General features: G+C 41.7%; 1 protein-coding gene across 1 annotated transcript; it reads left to right on the plus strand.

Annotated features, from left to right (window-relative positions):
- Window positions 1-287: 287 nt before the first annotated feature.
- LOC311235843 (uncharacterized protein) lies at window positions 288-27,612 on the plus strand. Its single transcript, XM_084323353.1, has 4 exons — window positions 288-625; window positions 5,926-6,096; window positions 24,976-25,020; window positions 25,216-27,612. Exons 1-4 carry the CDS (start codon window positions 548-550, stop codon window positions 25,243-25,245), a joined length of 324 nt encoding a protein of 107 aa, XP_084179479.1. The 5' UTR covers window positions 288-547; the 3' UTR covers window positions 25,246-27,612.

Here is a 27,612-nt window from a genome sequence, read left to right on the forward strand (position 1 = left end):
TTCAATACAATTTGATCTATCTGAGAACTTTTTCTATTTTCTAAACCTGTAATCCAAATTGGCCATACGAGCTTTTATTTAGAAAAACCGGGACAGGAAGTTGATACGTGCTGACTGCTTCTCGCGTGACACTGAGACGCGCGTGAGACCATAGTCTATGCGTGTTATATCTAGACAGCCAAGTGCTTCGAGTTCCGGATATAGGACGTAGGACGAAATACGCGCCCAATCTGCCGGATGTTATACATTTGAAAGCAGAAGAGTAAACACAGACCGGCCCAGGAGGAGGAGCTACCCGGTAGTTTAGCTGTTAGGTTCGTGCTTGTTCATTCATTCATTTATGCGACCTGCACTGTGCTAACAGGTCAGTCAGATCATAGATATCTATATGTTCTATATATATCTATGAGTCAGATAGCTAGCAGGCGAACAGGTTAGTTAGTTAGTTAGCTAACATGCGTACATGTTAGTAGCTAGCAGCTCAGTCAGACAGCTAGCAGGCTAACAGGTCAGTCAGATAGCTAGCAGGCTAACAGTGTCAGGGTATATGGAGTGCGTTAACTCGTTAACGATACAGAAGAAGAGACGTCTGGAGGATGTCGGGACCTGGAGCAGCTGTCAACCGGTGAGTGAGAGAGATGATGACTACAACAACACACATGCACATGATTGCTAACAGGCTAAAGATAGATCTGTGAGACACACACAACCGTGTCTCCGAGTCTTATCAGAGGTGATCATTGTATTATTATCCCAAACCAGTCAATATTGATTCGTCTGGGTGTCGATGGTGCAGATACACCAACAACGAACAACTTCCAGAGTTACACAGTACAACAGACACACACAGTACAATGACAACATGACCATATGAATAGAAAATGGGGGACCCTGATGGAAACAAGACAAACGTCTTTCTCAGGTCTGCATCCCCTTAACAATTGTATGTATTGAGCCGTACTGTATTGTACCCATTCTGCAATCTGTTAAATAAAGTTTTCATTCATTCATTCATTCATTCATTCATTCACCTTACACACAAAACACAGTACAACAGACACACATGTTACAATGACAACCTGACCTCACACACAGAACACAGTACAACAGACACACATGTTACAATGACAACCTGACCTCACACACAGAACATAGTACAACAGACACACATGTTACAATGACAACCTGACCTCACACACAGAACACAGTACAACAGACACACATGTTACAATGACAACCTGACCTCACACACAGAACACAGTACAACAGACACACATAGTACAATGACAACATTACCTCACACACAGAACACAGTACAACAGACACACATAGTACAATGACAACATGACCTCACACACACAACACAGTACAACAGACACACATGTTACAATGACAACATGACCTCACATATAGAACACCGTACAACAGACACACACAGTACAATGACAACATTACCTCACACACAGAACACAGTACAACAGACACACATAGTACAATGACAACATGACCTCACACACACAACACAGTACAACAGACACACATGTTACAATGACAACATGACCTCACATATAGAACACCGTACAACAGACACACACAGTACAATGACAACATGACCTCACATAGAACACCGTACAACAGACACACACAGTACAATGACAACATGACCTCACATAGAACACAGTACAACAGACACACATGTTACAATGACGAGATTACCTCGCATACAGTACACACTACACAGTATGACAGACACACATATGGTACAATGACAACATTACCTCAAATACAGAATAGGCTGAGAGGGAGATACAGAGAGAAAGACGGTGACTTGCTTGGGGAACATTCGTTTGGCGTGAAATGTTGTGAATGTCAGTCAGAAGATCCTTAAGAACTTCTACTCATGTACAATAGAGAGCATCCTGACTGGAAATATCACCTCCTGGTTTGGGAATAGCACCGCACAAGACCGAAGCAGACTACAGAGAGTGACACGTTCAGCCGAACGCACAATTGGAGGGGGGATTCCCACCCTCCAGAACATTTACAACAAGCGGTGCAGGGGTAAGGCTAAGAGAATCATCAAGGACTCCAGCCACCCAAACAACTGCCTCTTTGAACTGCTGCGGTCAGGCAAGCGATACCGGAGTCTCATGGCAAGCACAGAAAGAGTCAGAAGAAGCTTCTATCCCCAGGCCATCAGGCTGCTCAACGAACAATAACACTATGCAATAGTGGTGCACCGATGTATCTGTCGGGTATCGGTATCGGCCGATAAGCTCAAATGTGCCGATGGCAGTAGCCGATAAATTCAGTTGCGTCCTGCACAACGGCACCGCCCCCAGTCCCCCACACACACACACACAAGCTACTGCATCAAAGTTACTACTAAATATTCAACATTATCTTTTGAGTCTCCGCTTCAGACTCTTATCATTTGGCACTAAAAGCTAAACATTGTCACCGATATGGCTGTCCGCAACATGTCATTAATTGTGTATGCGAGGTGGTCGCTCAGTGACTACGTTAACATGAGATAGGTTAGCTAGCATGAGCTACCGGGAGGTGGAAGACTAACGTTACTGGTGAAAATGTGATTTACGTTGGAATACTCCTTTGCCAACTTGCTGTACTTTGCTTGCAAGTCTGCAGCCATTATTGCTGCATTATGAATAGCCCCAACTTTAGCCAAGGTAACGTTATGGCTAAACTTTTAACGTTAGTTAACGCTAGCTTTCGGTTAGCTGTTCAATGCTATTAATAACACAACCAAGCGAACCCATCACAGCTCCCCGTCAACACCCCTCTCTCGGGAAGATGGCATTTAAGAAAGTATCTGCTGTTAAAATGACACAAACATTCGTTTTGTGGCATTAACGTTATATAGTTAGTGTTACACGTTCAATAACATCAGCATATTATTTACCCGAAGATAGCAAGTAAGCAAGGCATTACTCCGTTCATAGCTCAGTTCCATTCCGTTGCTCATTCCGTACCCAACTACCCATTCTGCAATCTGTTAATAAAGTTTTCAACCAGACAAATGTATAGAAAGGCTTTGTTTTATTATAACATTTGTTGCAGTAAAATCATTGTGTCTCGTTTGGTCATCCTGTGGACTCTGGAGCGCTGGTCGGCGGGCAGCTAACGTATTAGCTTGTTGTGGTTCTCGCAAGCAGATCAATGGCGGCATGCCCGGAAGTAGAAAATGAATAAACGCTTGCCGATTGGTGGTAAGAACAGCAGGAGGTGGGTGCTAGCGGTGTGTTGTAATTGGCCGAATCGACTGTCAATCAAAATGGTTCTATTGCATTGGTTTGAGAGCTCTGGTTGAGAGAATAGTATCCATCTGCTAGAGCCATATGAAATCCGCGATCACGGAATCGCGGACGGAATCGCGGAATTGAGCAATAAAAATGGAATCAACTGTAAAAAAAAAAAAAAAAAATTATAATATAATTTTTTTTTTTTTTTATGTTGTGGGACTTGTACAGCACGTTGTTCAACTTTGTCAGTGCTGTAAAGTTTAAACCTTTTTAAATCTTAGACAAACAAAACACTTTGCTTTCATGAAATATTGTAAGCCGTCATTTGAGGCTTTATAAAAGCAGCACAATGAACACAAATCTGTCAGTGCCGAGTCCGACCTCATCTTAAATAACAAACAGCATTGCTTGTTGTAGTTAACAAAGAGAGGCAGAGTTGATTTAGCAAAAAAATATATATATTTCATTTATATTTTTATATTTTTTAATAATCAAATTTTATTTTCATATTCGAATCCAATGCCCATCGAACGAAGCTTCGAAGTATTTAAGACAGCCCTATTAAATGGACTGTTATATCTTATTAAATTGTGGACATTTATTCATTCCCACTTATTAGACACTATTTCTGATGGTAAAATGAGCGTACAAAGCAAAATACAGAATTCTGAAATATTAAAACGGAAAAAACAAAATTTGGAAAAAAATTAAATGGAATTTGGAAAAAAATAAAACAGATTTCATATGGCTCTACCATCTGCAGGCCGCCTGACGATACTGGGAGAGGGATAGTGCTACATGGCATGGTGGAATTAATACCATAAACATATTTCTTGATGTTTCCTTTTTTTAAGTAAGTAAAGAGGCCTACAAATACAAACATACACATACAAATATACAGTAGTTTCAGTAAAAACAAAAGAAAATATGAAAAAAATATATATACATTAAAAAAAATTACAAATACTTATATTTTGCCACAAATATCGGTATCGGCCGATTGTGTTAGTTGAACAATCGGTATCGGTGGCCAATTTTCATATCGGTGCATCCCTACTATGCAACAACCATCAAATGCACACAGCACACACATCCACACGCACACACTCACTTTAAACAAACAACACACTGCAGCACCCACTCTCCACACTTTAAAACACCTAAACACACTTTATATTTATTGGTAAAGGATTTGCACTACAACCCATGTAAATTGTACCTCATCCCATTTCTGCTTTGCACTATATAGTATTGTATATTAGTACATTGCATAGTATATTGTATGGTAACTCAGTTACTTCTATTCTGCATTGAACATTGTACATATGTAGGCCTGCCGCGATAAGCAATAAATCGATTAATTGCCGCGATAATTAAAATGAATGCAATGATTTTGACGGGCGCGATTAATTGCTATTTGCGCGTTTGTTTTAATGAGGCGGAACCAGTCCAGTACCCCTCGTCAGTCACTCCGTGTGGGGGGCCGCTGGCCTTACTACAGAGCACAGCACGGGAGCTCCGTGGGGCACTAGCAACGCCACATATAGCTTAACTACATTTCTCAATAGTGTTGCTCCTTTTAACCAAATAGCGTTCTTTGTAGTGTAACGTTAGCTATTTTTAGACCCAAGTAGTTACTCGCTACTGCCCGGAGAAACTGGACTGCTAAATAAAGATTAAAGATCTAGTGTTGATGCTCATTCAATGCCAACAACATTAGACGAAATACAACGTATAGCATAGCTACAACACAGAATAACGTTAATACAATTACATGCATCATTGTTTACAATGAACGGGTGGGACTAGTCAAAGGACTGGACACGGGGACAAGTTAAACATGAATACATTTATTATAACAGGTAATCGAGTTGCGCTCCCGTGCCTACTCACCACAGCCAGGGCTATTCTATTCTATACGGCTTTGACGCTTCCTCCTCATCGTTGATTGCCTGTAGTAGCTGCATCTAACGTTAGTAGCTAACGTTAAAACTAACCTAAAGTTAGTTGCTCACCAACAATCTCAACATTTGTTTTATCATTAGCTCAAAAACACAGAACCGGACGAGATGCTGCTAGGATAATAACAACAATACTTCCGCTCCGGTCGGTGGGCTTCAAAATAAAAGTCTAAAACCGGAAAAGACGGAGCGGTGGGCTTCAAAATAAAAGTTTTGGGAAATAAATTTCTCAAAAAAAAATTCTCTAACCGGTCGCAATAATATCGCTTATCGCGATATTTTCGGGGGCAATTAATCGCCCAGCAAAATGTGTTATCGTGGCAGGCCTATACATATGTATATACTGAACACTGTGACTTCTATTTTTACTTCTATTTTACATGCTATATTTTATTTCATACTTATCTTGTCTAGCACAGTCTCTGGAGCGTAACAGTAAGAAGCATTTTGTATAAAATTATTCTGTACTTCTGTATATGACAACTATTAAAGAAACTAGAACTAGAAACTAGAATGTATAATGATGACACTTAAAAGTCTAGACCCTGACAATGGGTAAAACGCCCCCTTTCTCCCTTTTATTTCTAGGGGGGGTGGGGGATGTATAATCTTATAATCGACAGTCGACACAATACGGTAATGATAATAAATGGCATCACAAGTAGCTACAGTGTCAATGTTCAATGTTTTGTCATTCTCAGAAGCGTGTGTGTGGAGGGGCTGGTGTGTTTGACCAGATGATGGTGTGTCCAATGGAAATGTTGTGGAGTGTTGATGCAACACCACAACACCAACAACAACACCAACAACAGCAGCAGATGGCCACCGCCAAGACCTACACCACGGTAGCCTCCCTGCTGGATGGCAGCATGGTGAGAACTCCTCCACAACAAGTTGACCACTGCTTAAAGGGGAATTCCACCACAAAGCAACATTAAACTCATTTACCAGATTCCATGTTCCTGAGCAGAGATCACTTTGGCCACATGGAGAGAATTAATTTGGTAGAGCCAGATGTTATAATGACACGTATCTCTACCCTCACAACATTTTCGAAGAACTACAATGGGCAGGTCATTTGAATTTCCTCATACCTCGACCGTCTCTTGATCAGCTTCCCACTCACTCTCACCAGAGTAACCTGCAGTAAAAGCTCAGCCCCACCCATTATTGTGTGTGTTTGGTAGGAGTGGCACTGGCAACCTTTGACTGCTGTTGTCTTGACATCTGCCGTTTGTCACCTCAATGTACTCCTTTGTAAAGCAGGAAGCTGGAGCATGCTCAGTGGTTTAGGACTATATCTCTGTAAAGCAGGGAGCTGGAGCATGCTCAGTGGTTTAGGACTATATCTCTGTAAAGCAGGGAGCTGGAGCATGCTTAGTGGTTTAGGACTACATCTCTGTAAAGCAGGGAGCTGGAGCATGCTCAGTGGTTTATGACTATATCTCTGTAAAGCAGGGAGCTGGAGCATGCTCAGTAGTTTAGGACTATATCTGTAAAGCAGGGAGCTGGAGCATGCTCAGTAGTTTAGGACTATATCTCTGTAAAGCAGGGAGCTGGAGCATGCTCAGTAGTTTAGGACTATATCTCTGTAAAGCAGGGAGCTGGAGCATGCTCAGTAGTTTAGGACTATATCTCTGTAAAGCAGGGAGCTGGAGCATGCTCGGTAGTTTAGGACTATATCTCCGTAAAGCAGTAAACTGGATCATGCTCAGTAGTTTAGACCTCTATCTGTAAAGCAGGAAGTGGAGCATGCTCAGTAGTTTAGACGTGTGATTTTTTCCCCGTAGCCTATGTTTGCGAAGACGCTCTCTGATTGGCTAGCCGTGTACAGCGAAGACCCTCTCTGATTGGTTTAGCGCCGAAGGGTCTCTTCCGCATATTCAACAACAATTGATATGTTGTTTCCTAACCTTAACCCTAACTCTAAGCATAACCCACTTCGAAAGAGGGCCAAAGCATAACCACTTTGAAGCAGAGAATATATATGTACAAGGCGGAAGAGACCCTTCGGCGCTAAACCAATCAGAGGGTCTTCGCTGTACGCGGCTAGCCAATCAGAGAGCGTCTTCTTCGCAAACATAGGCTACGGGGGGAAATCGCGCAGTTTAGACCTCTATCTGTAAAGCAGGAAGTGGAGCATGCTCAGTAGTTTAGAGCTCTATCTCTAAAGCAGGAAGCTGGAATATGCTCAGTAGTAGTCTAACCTTTCTACAAATACAAGAGACCAAGAGTGGAATTCCCCTATAAGCTGTCTGTTATTCCCCAATTATATCACTTACAAGGAGCAGATAAAAGGTACATTCTCAAAATGAGGTCCAAAGAGCTGTCAATCAGTGAAGCAAGCCATCATTTAGGCTGAAAATAACTATCAGGTGTGGCCAAATAAACTGTTTGTTACATTATTAACCATTTCACTACCACACTACAGAAGGTTAACCCTTTACTATCACACTACAGATGGTTAACCGTCTGTAGTGTGATAATAAAGGGTTAACCTTCTGTAGTGGTAGTGAAAGGGTTAACCCTTTGTCGTGTGGCAGTGAAAGGGTTAACATTCCGTATTGTCACAGTGAAATGGTTAAATCATTTGGTAGTGCAGCAGTGAAAGGGTTAAAAAGAAAGAGCTCAGCAACACCAAAATACCCATGTCCAACATCCTATGAACAGATGAGACAAAGATCAACTTGTACCAGAATGATGGGAAGAGAAGAGTATGGAGAAGGACAGGAACTGCTCATGATCTAAAGCAGGGGTTCTCAAACTTTTTTATATCACAACCCTATTTTATTTAGGAAATTTTTTAGCGACCCCACACTTAAAACTTTCAGTGCCACCAGGTGGCGCCAGACTTAGTGCTGGAATGCCACCATCCACTTTAATGTTAACGTTAATATCTCCTAATCTATGTTTTAAATTATGGCTATGTGTCTAATCTGCCCGTCGCTTATCAAAGAATCATTTTCCAGTCAGTGCTGTCAAGGCAGATTGGTTTTTTATCGCTTCATTTCCGTTTGAGAGCATTTTGAAAAGCACCCGTTTTAAGGTAAAAAACAGCCCATTCTGGGCCATTCTGTGATAATCGTCTTTTACTGGAATATTCCATAACGTTGATATTTGTCGGCCTATTTATGAATCGTTTTCAAATAAACGCTAGATGATCAATATTATACGTACACGCACGCCCATTCGAGGCGCGCGCTGATAATGGCTGCTTTCATTTCCTCGTCGATTTTACAGTGAAACCGCTGGAGCACATTTCACAAAACAGCTTATATCTTCATCAAAACGAGTCTGATTATCCTAACACTGATAACATAGATTCCTTACCTGACATCAGATGGTATCCAACTGGTATATTCCAATTCCTGATCACCATTCGAAAAAATCGATAAGTGTATAGATCTAACGTGTATACAGTAGAACTCATGATCCGCGGCGCTCAGAGGATCCATAATGAACTCTGGTAACCCCGGCTGCATCAGTGGACTGGAAAATGTGGAGTACAGGATTTTTTCCCCCATCCATTTTCATTGAGTCCATTCCAAAATCCCTGATGTCATCTGGGAGACGATAGGGGGCGCTTTTTTCCACATCTAATCGCTGGCGGCTCTTGGGTAGGCTAGGGCAGGGGTTCCCAAACTTTTCAGGCCGGGACCCAGAAAATAAGGCGTCAGAGAGCCGCGGCCCAATGCACATCGTCAGGCTTTTTTTCTTTTTTTTTGTGACCGATTTTTTAAGCCAAATATCACTTCAATCCTATTAACACTTTGAGCGCCACGTCACGGCTTTTCTCGGGTTTACGATAGTGGCGTTGAAAGCCACGTCACGGCTTTTCTCTGAATTTCTTTATTTTTATTTTTTTTTAGCGATCTGAAATCATATTGCATCACCCCAACCTACCGTTGGAAATCCAGGGGCCGCCGGCGATCAGATGTGAAAAAAGCGCCCCCCTATCGTCTCCCAGATGGTAAATCACCCTTTTGGAATGGACTCAATGAAAATGGATGGGGAAAAAAATATATTCCAGTCCACATTTTCCAGTCCACTGATGCAGCCGGAGTTACCAGAGTTCATTCTGGATCCTCTGAGCCGCGGCGAGCATGGGTTATACTAGGGGTGGACGGTATAAACGGTATACGGTATAAACGGTATGAATTTGCTCTACGGTATGGATTTTGACTATACCGTCTAAACCGGTAGTGCAGCTCTAAAATACCAATGACGTCATGTAACCACAGCGCAACTATTTCACTCGCATTTGCCCCTAAAAATAGATAGAATTAGTCATAGATAATAGATATGTGCGAACTGGAAAAAGTTATTTAGGAGGCTTCGCGCAGTGGGCGTGCCAGCCCCTACCGCACGCATGTAAACACGGATCTAGTAGTCTAGTGGGACGGGACACGGGAGCTCAGCTGTCGGCGGCGTCTCCCTGAGCTAACGTTAGCTTAGCTACCGTTACAAAATGACCCAGTCAACTATTCACTTTTAGTTTAATACATGATGAGGCATTGTCTAACCGAACGGTATCTAGTCGGCCAGCTACCGATAGCTCCTGACATCAACAAACGCTCCACAAAGTCTAGTAGAGAGAGACGTGTGTGTGCTACCTGTTAGCCGTTAGCTCACGTTAACGCGAGTTAGTTCACCGTTCAAAACGAAATGTCCCATTGAACTAAATAATTCACTGAGGCGTTGTATTAACGTTATATATCCGGCTTAGCCGGATAGCTCCTGATATCAATGTCTTATAACACTGATTCGATGCGTATTCGAGCTGAGGGCTTGCTAACGTTATTCCAATATAATAGGGTCCAGGTGCAGCGCCGGAGAATCCTGGCCGTAGCTCTGCTCGAGGCTACTGAGTATAGGTCCAGGTGCAGCTCCGGGGAAACCTGGCCGTAGCTGGAGGCTACTAGAGTACACACAGACAGTGGAGCTTGTTGCGTGGTGGCGATGTCTCGCAGATAATACAAGTACAAGTCTAATTATATAATATATATATTTTATAAAAAAAAAAAAAAAGTATATAAAATAAAAAATTTTTTTTTATCAAAAACGATTATACCGTGATATATACCGTTACCGTCTATGCTTCAAATTATACCGTGATATAAATTTTAGACCATACCGTCCACCCCTAGGTTATACTGTACACACGTTGGATCAATATACTTATCGATTTTTTCTAATGGTGATCAGGAATTGGAATATACCATTTGGATACCATCTGATGTCAGGTAAGGAATCTATGTTATCAGTGTTAGGATAATCAGACTCGTTTTCGAGGAGATATATGCTTTTTTGTGATATGTGCTCTAGCTGTTTCACTGTAAAATCCATGAGGAAATGAAAGCAGCTATTATCATCGCGCGGCTCGAACGTGCGTGCATGCACGTATACTATTGATCATCTAGCGTTTATTTGAAAACGATTCATAAATAGGCAGACAAATATCAACGTTCTGGAATATTCCAGTAAAAGGCGATTATCAGGGAATAGGTTGTTTTTCACCTGAAAACGGGTGCTTTTCTAAATGCTCAAACGGAAATGAAGCGATAAAAAACCAATCTGCCTTGACAACACTGACTGGAAAATGATTCTTTGATAAGCGACGGGCAGATTAGACACATAGCCATAATTTAAAACATAGATTAGGCGATATTAACGTTAACATTGGGAGTGGACCGTGGCATTCAAGGGGGTAAAAAGGAAAACACGGCGTGGCCCTCAAAGTGTTAAGTTAGTTCAAGTTAGTTATTCATTTATATGTGCTATTTATGAGAGGGCTAACTTGTTGCAAAATAATAATAATGATAATAATAATAGCCTCATTAAAATACTATTGTTGCTTCGGTTGTTTTCAGCGTTTTATGTGCATAATCTGTTATTTAGTTTGAAATGTTCGTTGAAATAAGTAGATTTTCCGTTTTTGTTTATTTATTAAGTTAATATAAAACCATATAGTCACATTTTAGAATACAATAGAATAGAATTTTAGAATACAACTAGAAACACTGTCCTGGCCTGCTTCTAAATTTAGTGGCCTGACAAAAAAAAAAAAAATTTGATTTTTTTATTTTAATTTTTTAAATCATCTCGCGGCCCTCCCGTGGCTGCTCGCGGCCCACCTTTGGGTCGTGACCCCGACTTTGGGAACCACTGGGCTAGGGTAGGCTCGCGTGATGCAATATGATTTCAGATCGCTAAAAAAAAGAAATTGCCTTTCAACGTGACTATTAAAAATCCGAGAACTCGTGAGTGGCAATCAAAGTGTTAATGTATTGTGTAATTTCAACATGGAATTAAGGAATATCAAAATAAAAGCACACGTTGTTGAACTTATATTTATTAGAAAATTGTATTACAGCACTATGTTATCAAGAGACACATTTATAAAACGAGGCATATTTAGCCAGAATATGTTGCCTAAAAATAAAATGTCTTGCCAATGCGCTGTCACCTACCCATGACCCCACTTTGGGTCGCAACCCCCCGTAGTTTGAGAACCGCTGATCTAAAGCATACCACCTCATCAGTGAAGCATGGTGGTGGTAGTGTTATGGCGTGGGCATGTATGGCTGCCAATGGAACTGGTTCCCTTGTATTTTATTGATGTAACTGCTGACAAAAGCAGCAGGATGAATTCTGAAGTGTTTCAGGTAATATAATCTGCTCATATTCAGCATAATGCTTCAGAACTCATTGGACGGCGCTTCACAGTGCAAATGGACAATGACCCGAAGCATACTTACTGAAAGGAACCAAAGAGTTTTTTTGTCGAATGTTATTATGGCCAAGTCAATCACCTGACCTGAATCCAGTTGAGCATGCATTCCACTTGCTGAAGACAAAACTGAAGGGAAAATGCCCCAAGAACAAGCAGAAACTGAAGACGGTTGCAGTGGCTGGCCGGAGGCCTTGGCAGAGCATCACCAGGGACGAAACCCAGACTTCAGGCTGTAATTGACTGCAAAGGATTTGTAACCAGGTATTAAAAGTCACAATTTGATTCATGATTGTTAGTTTGTCCCATTACTTTTGCGGCGGAGATCCTCAGTAGGGCTGCACGATTTTGGGAAATAATCTAATTGCGATTTTTCGGACAGATATTGCAATTGCGATTACATTTGCGATTATAATATATATATATTTTTGAGCAGCCCCACAGAGATTTATTGTAAAATGCGGCTTGCATCTGGCCTACGTGGTGTGTCTTTTCAGGACACCGAGCCTGAAAATGTTTCTTTTTACCTGGGAATCAATACCGGTACCGAACGGTACCTTTTTTTCTGTACTTTACTCTCCCTCTCTGAAGTCTAAACTTCACAACACACAATCTAAAACCCCTTACCTCTCTCTCCCAAACCGATCTTGTATCGCAATGGGACTTCCTGGTTAAATAAATGAAAAAATAAAAATAAAAAAGAATTGTCATTTATTAATAATTTTTTCGATTTGATAATTGCATCATTCCAAATCACGATTTCGATTTAAAATCGATTATTCGTCCAGCCCTAATCCTCAGGCAAAACAACAACAACAACCCCCCGCCCAGGCGTAAAAGACGACTGGGGGGAAAGAGCCGAACTCCAGTTCCAGGCTATCACACCACCGTCCAGTCCATCGAGAACAGACTGGACGACATCAGAAACTGATACACATACCTCACACCTTACAACACATTAGGTGTAGCTCGGGGGGGAAACTATAAAAACAGTAGTTGTGATGTGGGCAACTCCTGCCCAGACCAACTGGACAGCCTATGTAACCAGGAAGGAGTATGTCAAAGGGGATAGAGTGCTATTGCATTACCCGTTTAAGACCTTGTGGAACAAATTAAAGCTTTGATCTATTTTTAGTAAAAGGAGGGGGCGATATCGTCACCCAGATGGCAACAATTCAAATGAGGGAAGGTGCCTCTGGTCACAATGTTGTTTGTCATTCACTGTTCTGTCTCTGGAATTATCTTTTTCTGTGCCTTAATAGCATTTTCCCAAACAGCAGATGATGCCGAAGGTTATGACACTTTCAATAAAAGCAGAGTAAAACATTTAGAACATTTTGTTATGGACATTAAAGGACAGCAATTTTTGAAAATACATTCTTATTTGTCTCTTAGTGCTCATAAGGTCAGTCCACGGGTCCCATTTCAGCGTTTGTATTGGCTCTCCATTAATAAAGATGGAGTGAGAGGATTGTAGCTTTCTAAAATCAATGGACATTTCCTTTTTGTTTTAGAGGTATAAAGTCTGGAGCTGCTCCATAGACGATGAATGGGAGACTGATTTTGTGGACAAGCATAATGTTGTTGTGAGTTTTTATACTCAAATTACCTTTTATTCTCTAGTAGTGTTCTCAGTTCTGAAAGATAAAATGGATCCGCATACACCAGTGGTCGGCAACTCGTGGCTCGCGGGCCACATCCAGACCACGCCAAAGCTTCCCATCTGGCCTGCACAATATTAATGAATTCATCAAATGTGAGGAGCAAAAATCAGTTTTAAGCTTTATGCATCTATAGAAAAATGGCAAAAACAACAACAATTATGGACAAAGTGCGGTTGTTTCAGGACCGTGGACAGCGTGCTGTTGTTTCAGGACCGTGGACATGGCATGCTGTTGTTTCAGGACCGTGGACAGCGCTATTTGTTGTCTGTGGCCCTGTGATGCTGCCTAGGGAAGGTGACGTTTAAACAAGTTCCTGTCTTTTATGAATGGAATGCGGCTTGTGCCATATTTTCGTGAAAGAATGGGGACAAACTGATGGCTCTTATTTATTCTGCTGGCATGGGAATATCCAGCTTTCAAGTACAGGTGGCATCTTTTCTGCAACAGGCTTCTGACTGCTCAGGGTATGACTCTGAGAGTTACATGTCTTGTGTAATGGTGATGCCTAAGGTTGTATCATTTTACAACAGTGATCGTTTCATTGCAAATGAGGCATACAGGTTTAACATTACTGAAAGTTGACATGATGAATGATCAGAGACATATGGGGCAGCGGTGGCCTAAAGGTTAGAGAAGCGGGTTTGTGACTGGAAGGTCGCCGGTTCAATCCCCCGGACCGGCAGGAACAAATCTGGGCTCGGGAAGTGAATTAATAACTCTCCCATACCCTTAACACCAACCGCTGAAGTGCTCTTGAGCAAGGCACTTAACCCACAACTGCTCCAGTGGAGTTGCTCAGTGGCCAACGGTGTCAGACTGTGGTTGCACTGGGCAGCTCCCAGGTGTGAATGGAACTGTGTGAATGTGAAGCAGGGCGTAGCTGAAAAAGAGCATCCTTGCTCAGCGAACCTACCCTGGGTAAATAAAGGTTAAACATATAGATTTAACATTACTGAAAGTTGACATTATGAATGATCAGAGACGGAGAGTTTAACATAAGTTGACATGATGAATGCATACTTTTTTACTAAGTTTATGCAATTATTTATTTTGTCAATTTGTGTGCTGATTTTATGCCTATGTTAATTTTTTATACTAGTTGCTCTGGTGCACTCTGGGCACAGTACTATGTAGATAGTTATTAATATTTATTATTGTTATATTGTAGAAATGTGTGCATTGAAGTGTCTGTAAAGTCTCTACTACATTGAAAATGAGGGTGACCTCAATTGTAATATCGAGAATAAATAAAGGTTGATGATGATACTTATCAGTCCATTCTTAATTAAAAGCTGTGGTTTTTCCACGTCAACGTTCCACTTTAGGCTCTTTGAGAGGGACATGCTTGTTCGCCTGACAAACGATTCTAAAGGCTTTTTGTCCTGCAAGCGTTTTCCACCAGTCAGCATGCTGCATAATGGCATCAAAACCATAATAGCATAAATAGGCACACAAGCCGACGATATTAGGCCTAACTATAGCCTACAAATTTGCCTATACGAGCGTCTTAATGTGCAGCAAGCATTAGAAATAGCTAGTTGAAATGGTCTAATCAAGATTGCAATCAAATCAAAGTTTGGATTTAGCCTGAGTGATTAATCTTTTCGGAAGCAGGCACTGTAATGCAAAATCAGCTGAAATTAGTTCCTTGTTCAAGTCATAAGCTTGTTCAGTTGTCGCAATGTAAATAAAAACGTGCACTGAAAAGTTACAGTATGTAGATGGTTTATTATTTGTATGACAGTCTGAGTATAGTCAACAGAGTTTGAATAATCTGTAGAATACTAGATCACAAAGAATAATCTATATCTGCAGCCTTAAAAGTGTTGATCACCAGTGAGTTTTAGGGTGAACTTTAACACTGATATTACTGCGCAGCTAAAAGTATCGTCACTGGAGTATTAAAATAGTCCAGACCTTTGTATGTTGACAGCTGGCAGGGGAGGGGGGTGGTTAAGAGTCAGGCAGGGGAATTCATTCACACCTTTATTTATTCTCGAAAAGGACAATTGAGGTCACCTTCATTTTCAATGTCGTCGAGACTTAAAGACATTTTCAATGCATACATTTTTACAATATAATAATAATAATAAATGATAACAACTCTTATCTATATAGCACCCTTCACACATGGACTGCAGCCCAAAGTGCCCCACAGCAAGTAGCACAAACAATCTGTATCAGGTTGTTGAGGTTAATGTGGTCTGTATCAGGTTGAGGTTAACACTATGACGACCGGCGCGGCCTATGGATTTAGGCCTCAGAGGACAGCGGATTGTAAACAAACCAATGTACTTTCCAAGGGCTTTATATATCATTTATAGTATTGCTATCTGTCCATTCTCATTGTCACTTGAGTGCATAAACCGTGCCTTCATAATGGCTTAAAGAAAATAAAAATCCATCGGTTGGTTGTCATTTTATAGCGTCGTGAATATAAGGTTTATCCCACTTTTTGTCTCGTCTTTTTTCCCGGGAGCTAGATAATAGGCTAAACTTTGGCGCCGTTATATCAAACGCCATTTCTGCTGTATATATACGAATGAAATAAAACAAACTGCGTAGCATCCAGACTTACAGAGCCTCTATGGATGAAATGGGGGCGGCGGGGAACGCCGATTACTATTATTGATTACCAATAATACAGTGTGCGTTCAATATAGCATTTTCATTGACCGATCACGTTACGTTATAAAACAATGTCCAATCCAGCTGTAATTTGGGGTAATATTATCCTACCGTCAGCCGTCAGGCCATGTGATCGTCGGCAGCATTTCCTCACCAGTCATCGGATTCTTGTAGATCGATATGCACATTGGCTAATCACAAATCCCATTATTCCACGCTGAAAAAACCGCTCGCCAAACTGATCCAAGATGGAGGATGTTCGGCTGGGATCAAGGAACTATGATCCGCCCACAGAATTGTACTTTTTTGTTTTTTTTTAAATTCACATTGATACTGCAGTGGAGCGATGGCGCCCCTAAGCGGTTATGGCCGGTACTGCATGTTTCGAAAATCAAATATGTGAAAAGATGCTGGTAGTGGATCGGGTACCTAAGATCCGTTATAAATATCGAATAAAACAATAACAACTCGTCACGTATATACTCGTACTCAAAGACTCGAAGCAGGTGGAACAACTCAGGCAGGATACAATCATTGGCCTCAAGCAGATCAACAACACTGCTCTCCCTGGGAAGCTGAAGCTGTGGTGCTTTCAGTTTGGACTGCTGCCCCGTCTCATGTGGCCAATTGCCATCTATGAGGTCACTCTATCCCATGCCAATCGGCTGGAGAGACTGGTGAATGCACATGTGAGGAAGTGGCTTGGACTGCCGAGAGGCCTTAGCAGCATAGGCCTGTATGGCAACGGAGCCCTCTCCCTACCAATCTCAAGCCTGGTGGAGGAGTACAAATGTGCCAAATCAAGGCTGGAAATGACTCTCACAGAATCCCGGGATCCATTCGTCAGAGGTGCTGCTCCAACCCTAGCAACGGGGAGGAAATGGAAGCCATCTGCAGCAGTTGCAGTGGCAAAGACCGCCCTCAGACACCGGGATATAGTGGGGCATGTCCAACATGGCAGAGGGGGCCTTGGATTGGAAGCAACTACACCCACATGGCAAAAGGCTACTCCAACCGAACGGCGGCACATGGTGGTGGAGGAAGTGCGCCACCAGGAGGAAGCAGCCAGGTGTGCCAAGGCAGTCTCTCAAGCCCAGCAAGGCCGGTGGATGAAGTGGGAGGGCGTGGAGAGGAGGAAAATCACGTGGAACGAACTGTGGAGCATGGAGTCTAATAGGCTAAGCTTCATCATCAGAGCCACATATGATGTCCTGCCCTCACCAACCAACCTACATCTCTGGTATGGAGAGGACCCAGCCTGTCTCCAGTGTGCAGCCCCAGCAACCCTCAAACACATCTTAGTGGGTTGCAAGACCAGTCTAACTCAAGGAAGATACACCTGGCGCCATAACCAGGTACTGAAGTGCTTGGCTGCCGAACTTGAGAACAAGAGAGTAACCACCAACGCCATGCCTCTAAATGCCCAAACTACCTTCCCACGGAAAACAACCTTCATCCGGGAAGGGGAGAAACGGCGGACCAAGCCGCCACCTCCGAACTCAGGCCCACTGAACGCAGCCCGGGATTGGGAAATGCGGGTAGACCTCAGCCAGAGGCTTACCTTCCCATCTGAAATTGCAGCGACCAACCTGCGCCCAGACCTGGTCCTCTGGTCCAAATCTTGCCGGCGTGTCTTCATCGTTGAGCTGACGGTCCCATGGGAGGAAGCCATCGATGAGGCATTTGAACGGAAGAGGCTGCGATATGCCAACTTAGCAGCTGAAGCAGAGGGGCGGGGCTGGAACGTGAAGGTGTGGCCAGTGGAGGTGGGCTGCAGAGGCTTTGTAGCCAGTTCCACCACAAGGCTCCTGAAGGAAGTAGGGATCAGAGGACAGGCCCAACGAAAGGCAATCAAAGAACTTGCCACTGCAGCAGAACGGAGCAGTCACTGGTTGTGGCTGAAACGTAGAGACGCATCATGGGCTGCTAAATGAACACGTGGTGCCACTGTGCGACACACACCCAGGCCTGATCAGCCTGTGGTGGGCCAACCTCGGCAGAGGGTGTATTGTGATAAATGGCCGAAACACCCAATGAGGTCGGGGAACACAACTGAAGATGTGTCGTACTGGTGATCATCACGTGATCATTGCCAAATTCCACCCCACTCCAACCTCATTCAATTGTTGTGCTGAATATTTAGGGATCTTTAACAACTAGTCCTATTAAGAATCCGTGGCTCTGGTCCACATCGCGCTTTTTCAAAACACGTATATATATATACGTGGACTGACGGCATAGTGTTAATGTGGTCTGTATCAGGTTTAGGTTAATGTGGTCTGTATCGGGTTGAGGTAGGGCTGGGCGATATAACGATAATTATCGCGATATATTTTAATAATCAATTATTAAAATTAAATTTCTCGATATTTTATCGAGATTTTTTTTTTAATTTTTTTTAATTTTTTTTGTTAAACCCAGAGACGGTGGACAGACTTGTCTTTCTTGCCTGCAACTTAAAGTAATGGCTTTGCTTGTCCAAATGACGATACTGACCAAATTGAGATATATTTTTCTCTTGTCCATTTTTTTTGTTTGCTTTCTAATGTAAAATACAGTTTGAAACCGTCTGTACACTGCAGAGCTAGTCTCCAGTCACGAGTCACGGTGCACATGTGTGGTGGTTTGTCCACCAAAAAAGCGCCAAAAGATAGAAAAGAAACTAGCAGAGCCAGAACTGTTCAACTCCCCTGGAGCCACAGCCAGCAGAGAAGCATGTTTACTTTAGCTTTCAAACCAGCTGCAGCCTGAGAACTGGAGTGTGTGAGGGGATGTAACAGTAAAGATGGCGGCAACGACAAAGAATTGCTGCAAAAAAAAAAAAAAAAATTAGAATTTTTGGCCATATCGCCCAACCCTAGGTTGAGGTTAATGTGGTCTGTATCAGGTTGTTGAGGTTAATAATATTGATATCGGATATCGGCCCTGATATGGCTAAAATAGCTGGATCGGGTATCGGTAAAAAAAATATATATGATTTTTTTTTAAATGTTTTATTATAATATAATAATAACAAAAATTATAAATAACAATTCAGTACATTTATATCTGTGTTAATTTGTTACATTTTGTTTCACTAAGTTAGGAAAGTAATGTTTTAAGTCGTGCCTGATGTTGCCTTGCACAAAAGAATGATCCCAGTCTCTTCCACACAGTGAGGCATACAGTTTATTAATTGAACTATGGGTATCGGATCGGTGGTCTCTATTGGCCGATACCCAAAGCCCAGGTATCGGTATAGGGACTGAACAAGTTGGATCGGTGCATCCCTAGTCTGTATCAGGTTGAGGTTAAAGTGGTCTGTATCAGGTTGAGGTTAATGGGTCTCATTCTCGAACGAAGTTACGACAAAATATTTCGTCTTAGCCAGATTTCGGCCTATTTAAGACATATTAGGGCTGGGAGTGGGAGTCCTCAAATTTTCCTGAGATCTTATTTGAGAGCAGATCTAAGAGTGCTGAGGAGCACACTTAAATATGCTCTCAGCCCATGATCAAATCTCATGATTGATTGACTAATTTAAAATGTTATTATAACTTGACAGACTGTGTTCTCATAGTGATTCCTTCACGTCAACGCTACAGGCCTCCTTGGAATTAATTACTTAATCATAATTAAAATAAATATGACAATATTTGTACGATAAGAAATTACGAATTTGATGTCGGAAAAATAAATAATATGGATTCCTCTGATCACAGGGCAGCTGGATTAACCATATCTGAACCAGCTATTTTGGACAAATAATTACTCAGATATTCAAACACAATTATGCAATTATTGTGAAATGATTGAAAATAATAATAATTTAATGCCTTCTGTAGAATTTGTATTTCTTATTTGTTACACATCTGTTTTAATGATTAATTATATACATTTGAAAGAATGCAGGTCAACATGCAATGTATCCCATTGATTGGTATACAATGGGACAGACCTTTGTTTGATTGATTGAAAACTTTATTAACTGATTGCAGAATGGGTACAGTACAATACAGCTCAATTACATAAGGGGATGCAGACCAGAGAAAGAATTTCGTCTTGTTTACATCAGGGTCCCCCATTTTCAATTCATCATAACATATGACACACATGACACAGATAGACAGTACTGCTACATCTATACATTTATGACATACCAGATTTGCAAATACAGTACTGTTTGTGATACAAAAAGAGTCCAGAAAAGAGAGTACATTTGACGTAGAAACTGTTGGAGGAGGTTGGGTAGGGATGGGTGGGGGATAGACTTACACTGTACAAGCAAAACTGTACATTGGAATATTGACAACCATACTTGGTCATTTACTGTACATTGGAGGGGGTTGATATAGCTATAAACCTGCATTCCTTCGAATATATCATTAATCAATTAAACTTATATTTAAATACACTATATAGCCTATACACCAACACTGAAATGACAGTGGATAAATAAATAAGAACTAAAGCTAATCGGTGGAAATAGACTGCATTAATATTCCATAACAAGTCTTGTGTGCGCCTACGAATGAACAGTAGCCTATAGGCTTATGGAATAATAAGCCATACTGCGTTCATTCATTACGCCCGCCGTAGGCAGCAGGCTATATATATTCTATGTCATTCATTCATTCATATACAGTACTGCGCGTGTGTCTGTGTGCGCGCGCGCTGCGGCAGGTGTGTACCGCGAGCTGTATATGATGCCAATACATTAATCTAATCTAGTTTTGATGGGCGCAAGCGTGATTACGAAACCTAGCCGCATTTCTCGGAGACGCTCTCTGATTGGCACTGACTGACGCTAGGTTTCGTAATCACGCGGCTCGCAAAGCACTTCCGCCATTCCATTTCACACAGCTGCGTCACCAGTTGCCTTATAAGGAACTATGGAGGCGGTGTTTTGTATGCAAATGAGCTGAACGGGAACGCGCTTTGGAGTTTACGACAGAATGCCATTCTCCAAGCAGATATCAGATCATATCATTTATATAGCATGCGGGTTAAGTGATCATTACATGATATTCTGTACCCGCAAAAAGCTAAAACTAAAGGCTGGCTGTCACAAAACAGTCACATCTAGAGACCTCAAAACCTACTCTAGCGAGGCCTTTAACCTTGAACTGGAGAGTCTGGACTGGTCAGATGAACTCAATGGTACACTGGTTGAAGAAACTTGGCTTGGCTTCAAAACCAAATTTTCATCAATACTAAACAAAATGGCCCCCCTAAGAACCACCAGAGACAAAAAATGCTCTGAGTTTCGTAAAAGTCAGTCAAAGCTTACCAAAAGCACGAGCAGTGAACTCCAAGACCACGTGACTGAACTCAAACTAGAAAGAAACAGACTAAGAAATGACGTAAACTCCATGATCAAAACTGCTAAAAAAAATTTCATCAATGACAAAACCGAGGAAAACAAAAATAAACCACGTGAACTTTGGAAATTACTCAACAATCAACTAGGCTGCAGTAAAAAACTCAAAACCAGGTTCTCAAACATAAACATAAAGACGGACAACACGCTCATCACAGACAAGCTGGATGTAGCCAATTACTTAAACACTTTCTTCACAAACATAGCCACAACACTGGTAAACAAACTACCCTCCCACTCAGGGCAGTATGGGGTAGAACACATAGTAGCATACTACATGAACCTAGGCGTCCACAAAGACGACTTCAAACTGGAAATAGTAACTACAGATGAGGTACTCAAAAAACTGAGCGCCCTCCAACCAAACAAGGCCACTGGCCATGACAACATCCCCTCCAAATTCCTCAGAGACTCAGCAGCAGCCATCACCCCAGTCATCACACACATAATAAACCTCTCCATAAAACAGGGACACGTCCCCAAGGACTTCAAAATTGCGAGAGTAACACCCCTGCACAAAAAGGGCAGCAAATTAGACCCGGGTAACTACCGCCCTGTTTCTATCCTTACATCCATCTCGAAAGTCATGGAAAAAATAGTATACGAACAGATCGATAAGTACCTCGCGGAAAAAAATCTAATCTACGAATTCCAATCTGGCTTCAGAACATCCCACTCCACTGACACATGCCTTCTCTACTTGAACGACCACATCAAACAAGAGGTGGACGCGGGCAAATACTGCGGCATGGTCATGCTGGACCTACAAAAGGCCTTCGACACTGTCAATCACACCATTCTGATTGACAAGCTAAAAGCAATTGGTTTTGATAGTTTATCAGTGAGCTGGATACAATCCTACCTGGAGGGGAGGGAACAGATGGTGGAAGTAAACGGTACCCTATCCCCCCCCCTCACAGTGAGCTGTGGTGTTCCACAAGGAAGCATACTAGGACCGCTACTATTCCTAATTTATGCAAATGACATGTCGTCAGCTTGTGACTGCAACTTGTTCCTGTTTGCGGACGACTCAGCCCTGCTGGTCTCTGACAAGAACAAGTTACAGGTTGAAAAAGCCCTCAGCTCGGAACTAGGCAAAATCTGCATATGGCTCGCCGACAACAAACTATCATTACACATGGGCAAAACAGAGTCCATTCTCTTCGGTTCAAATAACAAACTCAGCAAGACCGACGGCTTCTCGGTTACAGTGGGTGACAATATTATCACAAGGAAAGATGAAATTACCTACCTGGGTTCCATCCTAGAGGCTAATCTTTCCTGTGACAAAATGGCATCCAATGTAATAAAAAAAGTCAACCAACGAACGCGATTCTTGTACCGGATCTCCTCTCTGGTAAACAAGAATACCCTGAAGACTCTAGCAGGAGCACTCATTCAAGGGTACTACGACTATGCTTGCACCTCATGGTACCAAAGCACCTCAAAGGCACTAAAAAACAAATTACAAACATCTCAAAACAAGCTAGTCAGACTACTACTTGACCTGACTCCTAGAACCCACCTCACCCCTGCCCACTTTGACAACCTAGGATGGCTTAGAGTAGACGACAGAGTACAGCAACTTGCAATGGGCCTGGTCTACAAGATACACTACGCGACCAAGGTACCCATGTACATGTCAAAATACTTCCCAAAGGTCAGTGAATACCACGATCACAACACCAGAGGGAGCTCCACAAATCATGTAAAACCCAGATTCGGCTCAAACAAGGGACTAAACACGTTTCGCAATTATGCCACATCAATGTGGAACGCCCTACCTAAAGCTGTAAAGGAATGTGAATCACTACCCACCTTCAAAAACACTCTCAAAAAACACCTACGTGAGACTGCAATTCGAAACTGGCCCCTACAAATGTCCTAACCTAGTTGTACAGTAAATGACCAAGTAAGGCTTTGTCAATATTCCAATGTACAGTGTAAAATGTGTGTGTGTCCCCTTCCCAACCCCCCCCCCCCACCTCCAATGTACAGCCCTCACCCAACCCACCCAACCCCACCCCACCCAACCAACCTCCTCCAATGTACAGTTTCTATGACAAATGTATATACACTCCTTTTCTGGACACTTTTGTATCACAAACAGTACTGTATTTGCAAATCTGATATGTCATAAATGTATAGATGTAGCAGTACTGTCTATCTGTATGTCATGTATGTCATATATGTTATGATGAATTGAAAATGGGGGACCCTGATGTAAACAAGACGAAAGTCTTTCTCTGGTCTGCATCCCCTTAACAATTGTATGTATTGAGCTGTACTGTACTGTACCCATTCTGCAATCTGTTAATAAACTTTTCAATCAATCAATCAATCATTTCAGTGTACTTGTCATAGATTATGTCTCAGTGGTTCCAAGATAAGTCTTCCAGAATATATCTTTGGAAAGTTTTCGGGAATGAGACCCAATGTGGTCTGTATCAGGTTGAGGTTAATGTGGTCTGTATCAGGTTGAGATTAATGTGGTCTGTATCAGGTTGAGGTTAATGTGGTCTGTATCAGGTTGAGGTTAATGTGGTCTGTATCAGGTTGAGGTTAATATGGTTCTGTATCAGCTTGAGGTTAATATGGTCTTCAGACAGAAGCTACTAACCCTACTACCCTCAGTACCTACACAATCGGACACAAGCTACTAACCCTACTACCCTCAGTACCACTACCTACACAATCGGACAGAAGCTACTAACCCTACCACCCTCAGTACCTACACAATCAGACAGAAGCTACTAACCCTACTACCCTCAGCACCTACACAATCTGACAGACATTATATCCACACTAGCATCTTCATCATGATGTAAACAAGACGAAAGTCTTTCTCTGGTCTGCATCCCCTTAACAATTGTATGTATTGAGCTGTACTGTACTGTACCCATTCTGCAATCTGTTAATAAACTTTTCAATCAATCAATCACAAGGTTCAGCTATGGGAAATAACGAGACAAGAGTAGGAGTGGGCAGGGCCTATACAATGAATATGTTTAGAATCGGAGACCTGTGGAACATACAACCCTGCTTTGTTATCAGCACATTACAATACAGAATGTTATCTGTCTCTATGTTGTCTGAATGGAGGAATGTAGAAAGAGGATATTGCATGCAGGATACTGGACAATGGGTGTTTTTTCTGTTTGTAACTCGTCCTCACTGTAAAAAAAACCTCAGTCCCTTCACGAGTATAAATAAAGGTTTGAAATTGAAACTGTACTGATACTGTATATCTATCTAACCCTACCCACAACCCTAATCCCACGTGTTCACTATATTTACCCTTACTTTAAAGGGGCATTTCACAGACAACGCCAATTTATTTTGCATATAATAATGTGTGTGTGTTTTCTAGGTCTATCCTATCCAGGCATGTCCCAGATGTCTATCAGGAGAACCAGTAAGTCTGTCTCTCTGTCTTCCTGTCTCTCTCTCACTTGTCTGTCTTCCTGTCTGTCTGCCTGCCTACATTACCAATCAAATCCCTACCCTGTTCGAGTTGATGAAAATGAGATTCAAATGTATTAGTGTGACTGTGTATGAAGAAAATGTGTATTTGCTGCTAATGTGGTCTGTGTGTGTGTCTCTGTCTCAGGGTCATATCAACCACATCATGGGCTACTGACGAACTGACAGCTGAACGAACACACTCCAGAGAGAATGATGGGAGAGGAGGAGGAGAACATGATGATGGAGGGAGGATAAGATGATGATGATGGAGGGAGGAGGAAGAGGAGTATTGTATCATATATGTGCCTTGAATCATCACTAGTACTGTAACAGCTTCCATTTACAGACTAGAAGAAAGCATTATATTTATATTTACCACTTTACTTACTCACTATTCGCTATATTGACATTACTGGCTCAATGCTGCCCTCTGGCTGTCTAGTTAGACATTTAAACAATGTAAACCCTTTAAGTTAGTTAGACATGACACTATTTAAACACAATAGAAACTTTTAAGTTAGTTAGACATGACATAATTTAAACACAATAGAAACCATTTAAGTTAGTTAGACATGATATAATTTAACCCTTTAGGTTAGTTAGACATGACATCATTTTAACCCTTCAGGTTAGTTATACATGACATAATTTAAACCCTTTAGGTTAGTTAGACATGACATCATTTTAACCCTTTGCGTCGCATCCCAGAATGTCATCGTTGTTTATAAACGGTGAAAGGGGCCACATGGTCAGTCAGACCCGGGGAGCTCTGGGTTCATTGTCTAGCACCACTGTGACAAGCCTGTGCACGCATTCCTACAGATGCATGCATGCATGCACTCACTCACACTCTATAAAGGGGCTATATTCGCTGTTTCTTTACTAATATCTTTATATGAAGATATTGATACTAAAATACTGAAATTACAAACCTGCATAATATCTACATATTTATAATCAAGTTTAATATGTGCAGGTACAGTGCAAGTTATCACACACACAGACACACGCACACACAAACACTCATAGTCATAGGCAGGGGTGTAGCTCCAGATTCTGGGCCCCATGAAAGAATGTATTTGTAGGCCCCCAGTGAATGCGAGCGCGCGAGCGAATTTTTTTTTGGCAATTTTTTTATTGATAAACGCATAATATGGTTTTTACCTATACATTCGGATCAGCAGTTCAGCACCTGCACTGTTGGTGGGTGAGCCTAGTAAAGGATGTTGCATTGCGTTCATCTTCAATGAATGGACCAATGCAATAGTCTACCAAAGCCCCCCCTCTCTCTCTATATATATCTCACACACACACACACACACACACACACACCCGTCACACACACACACACTTCAGAAACAAACATAGTATCAATGAGAGCATCAATAATACACCTGAGTGATGTCTAGTTAAAAAAAAAAAAATTGGGCCCCCCCCCCCCCCCCCAGTGCTGGGCCCTTGGAATCATCCTAAGCTACCCCCCCCCCCAGCTACGCCCCTGGTCATAGGCATATACACAGACACAGAGACACACACACACAAGGGAATAAAGCAGCCATGTACTGTGTTGCCAGTGAGTAAATATTATTAATACTATCGGTAGTATTATCAGTAATATTGTCTGTGATATAATTAGTACATTAGTACTATCACTAATACCATGTTTTTATTAATGGCCGGACTGGCTATAGACTGTAAATGCACACTGCATTGTTCCAAAAAGATGTAGGTATTTTACTTGACATGGTGCTTGTTGTTTTAGTAGAGAGGATGGTTCTGGAGCCACAGCTGGGCTCAGTGTTGATGTAATGATGAAGCTCTCAAACAGCCCAGCTGACTCAGCAGAGGACATCTCTGTTCATTTATGTTTTTATAATGAATTCATTTTCAGTGGATGACCTTGTATAATGGTGAAGTAATTTTGAATAGATGGATCTTGTAACACTTTATTTTTTTATCAAAGACTTGTATTTTTATAATTCCATAATTAACTGAATGTAAACAATTTCATTCTGAAAAGATACCCTACTTTCTTTATAATCTCTTTCATGTTTGGGAATTTCAAATGTCAAAGTGTCCAGGGACAATGTGTGTAGCATGTAGATATCATCATTTTATGGGGATCTATGTGGCATTTTATGGGGAATATGTGGCATTTTAAGGGGAATATGTGGAGTACTGTATATGTAGGGATTCCTAACAAAGTAGTTTATTTTCTGCATGTATTATGAATTGTGTTTGTTTACTTTCTGTTGTGTTTGAATCAATTTGATCAGTTTAAAATTCATATTGCTGTCTGTATGTCTGTCTCTGTCTGTAGACAGGCAGGTTCTCTGATAGATGGATCAACTCTTGCATCATGCTTTCCCAACCTGGTGTAATACTATCCGTCACCTTGACATAAAACAGGGACTGTGAAGAGACACTAGTGTCCTTAAACCAAGTTGTGTTCCTGCCATAGACAAGACAGTCTACAGACAGAACTTCCCCAATGAAGGAACACTTGACTTGAGAGCGGAGCTGAATAAACACATGGAGATGA

The sequence above is a fragment of the Notolepis coatsorum genome (assembly GCF_963971535.1).
Source record: "Notolepis coatsorum genome assembly, chromosome: 10".
Classification (NCBI taxonomy): domain Eukaryota; kingdom Metazoa; phylum Chordata; class Actinopteri; order Aulopiformes; family Paralepididae; genus Notolepis; species Notolepis coatsorum.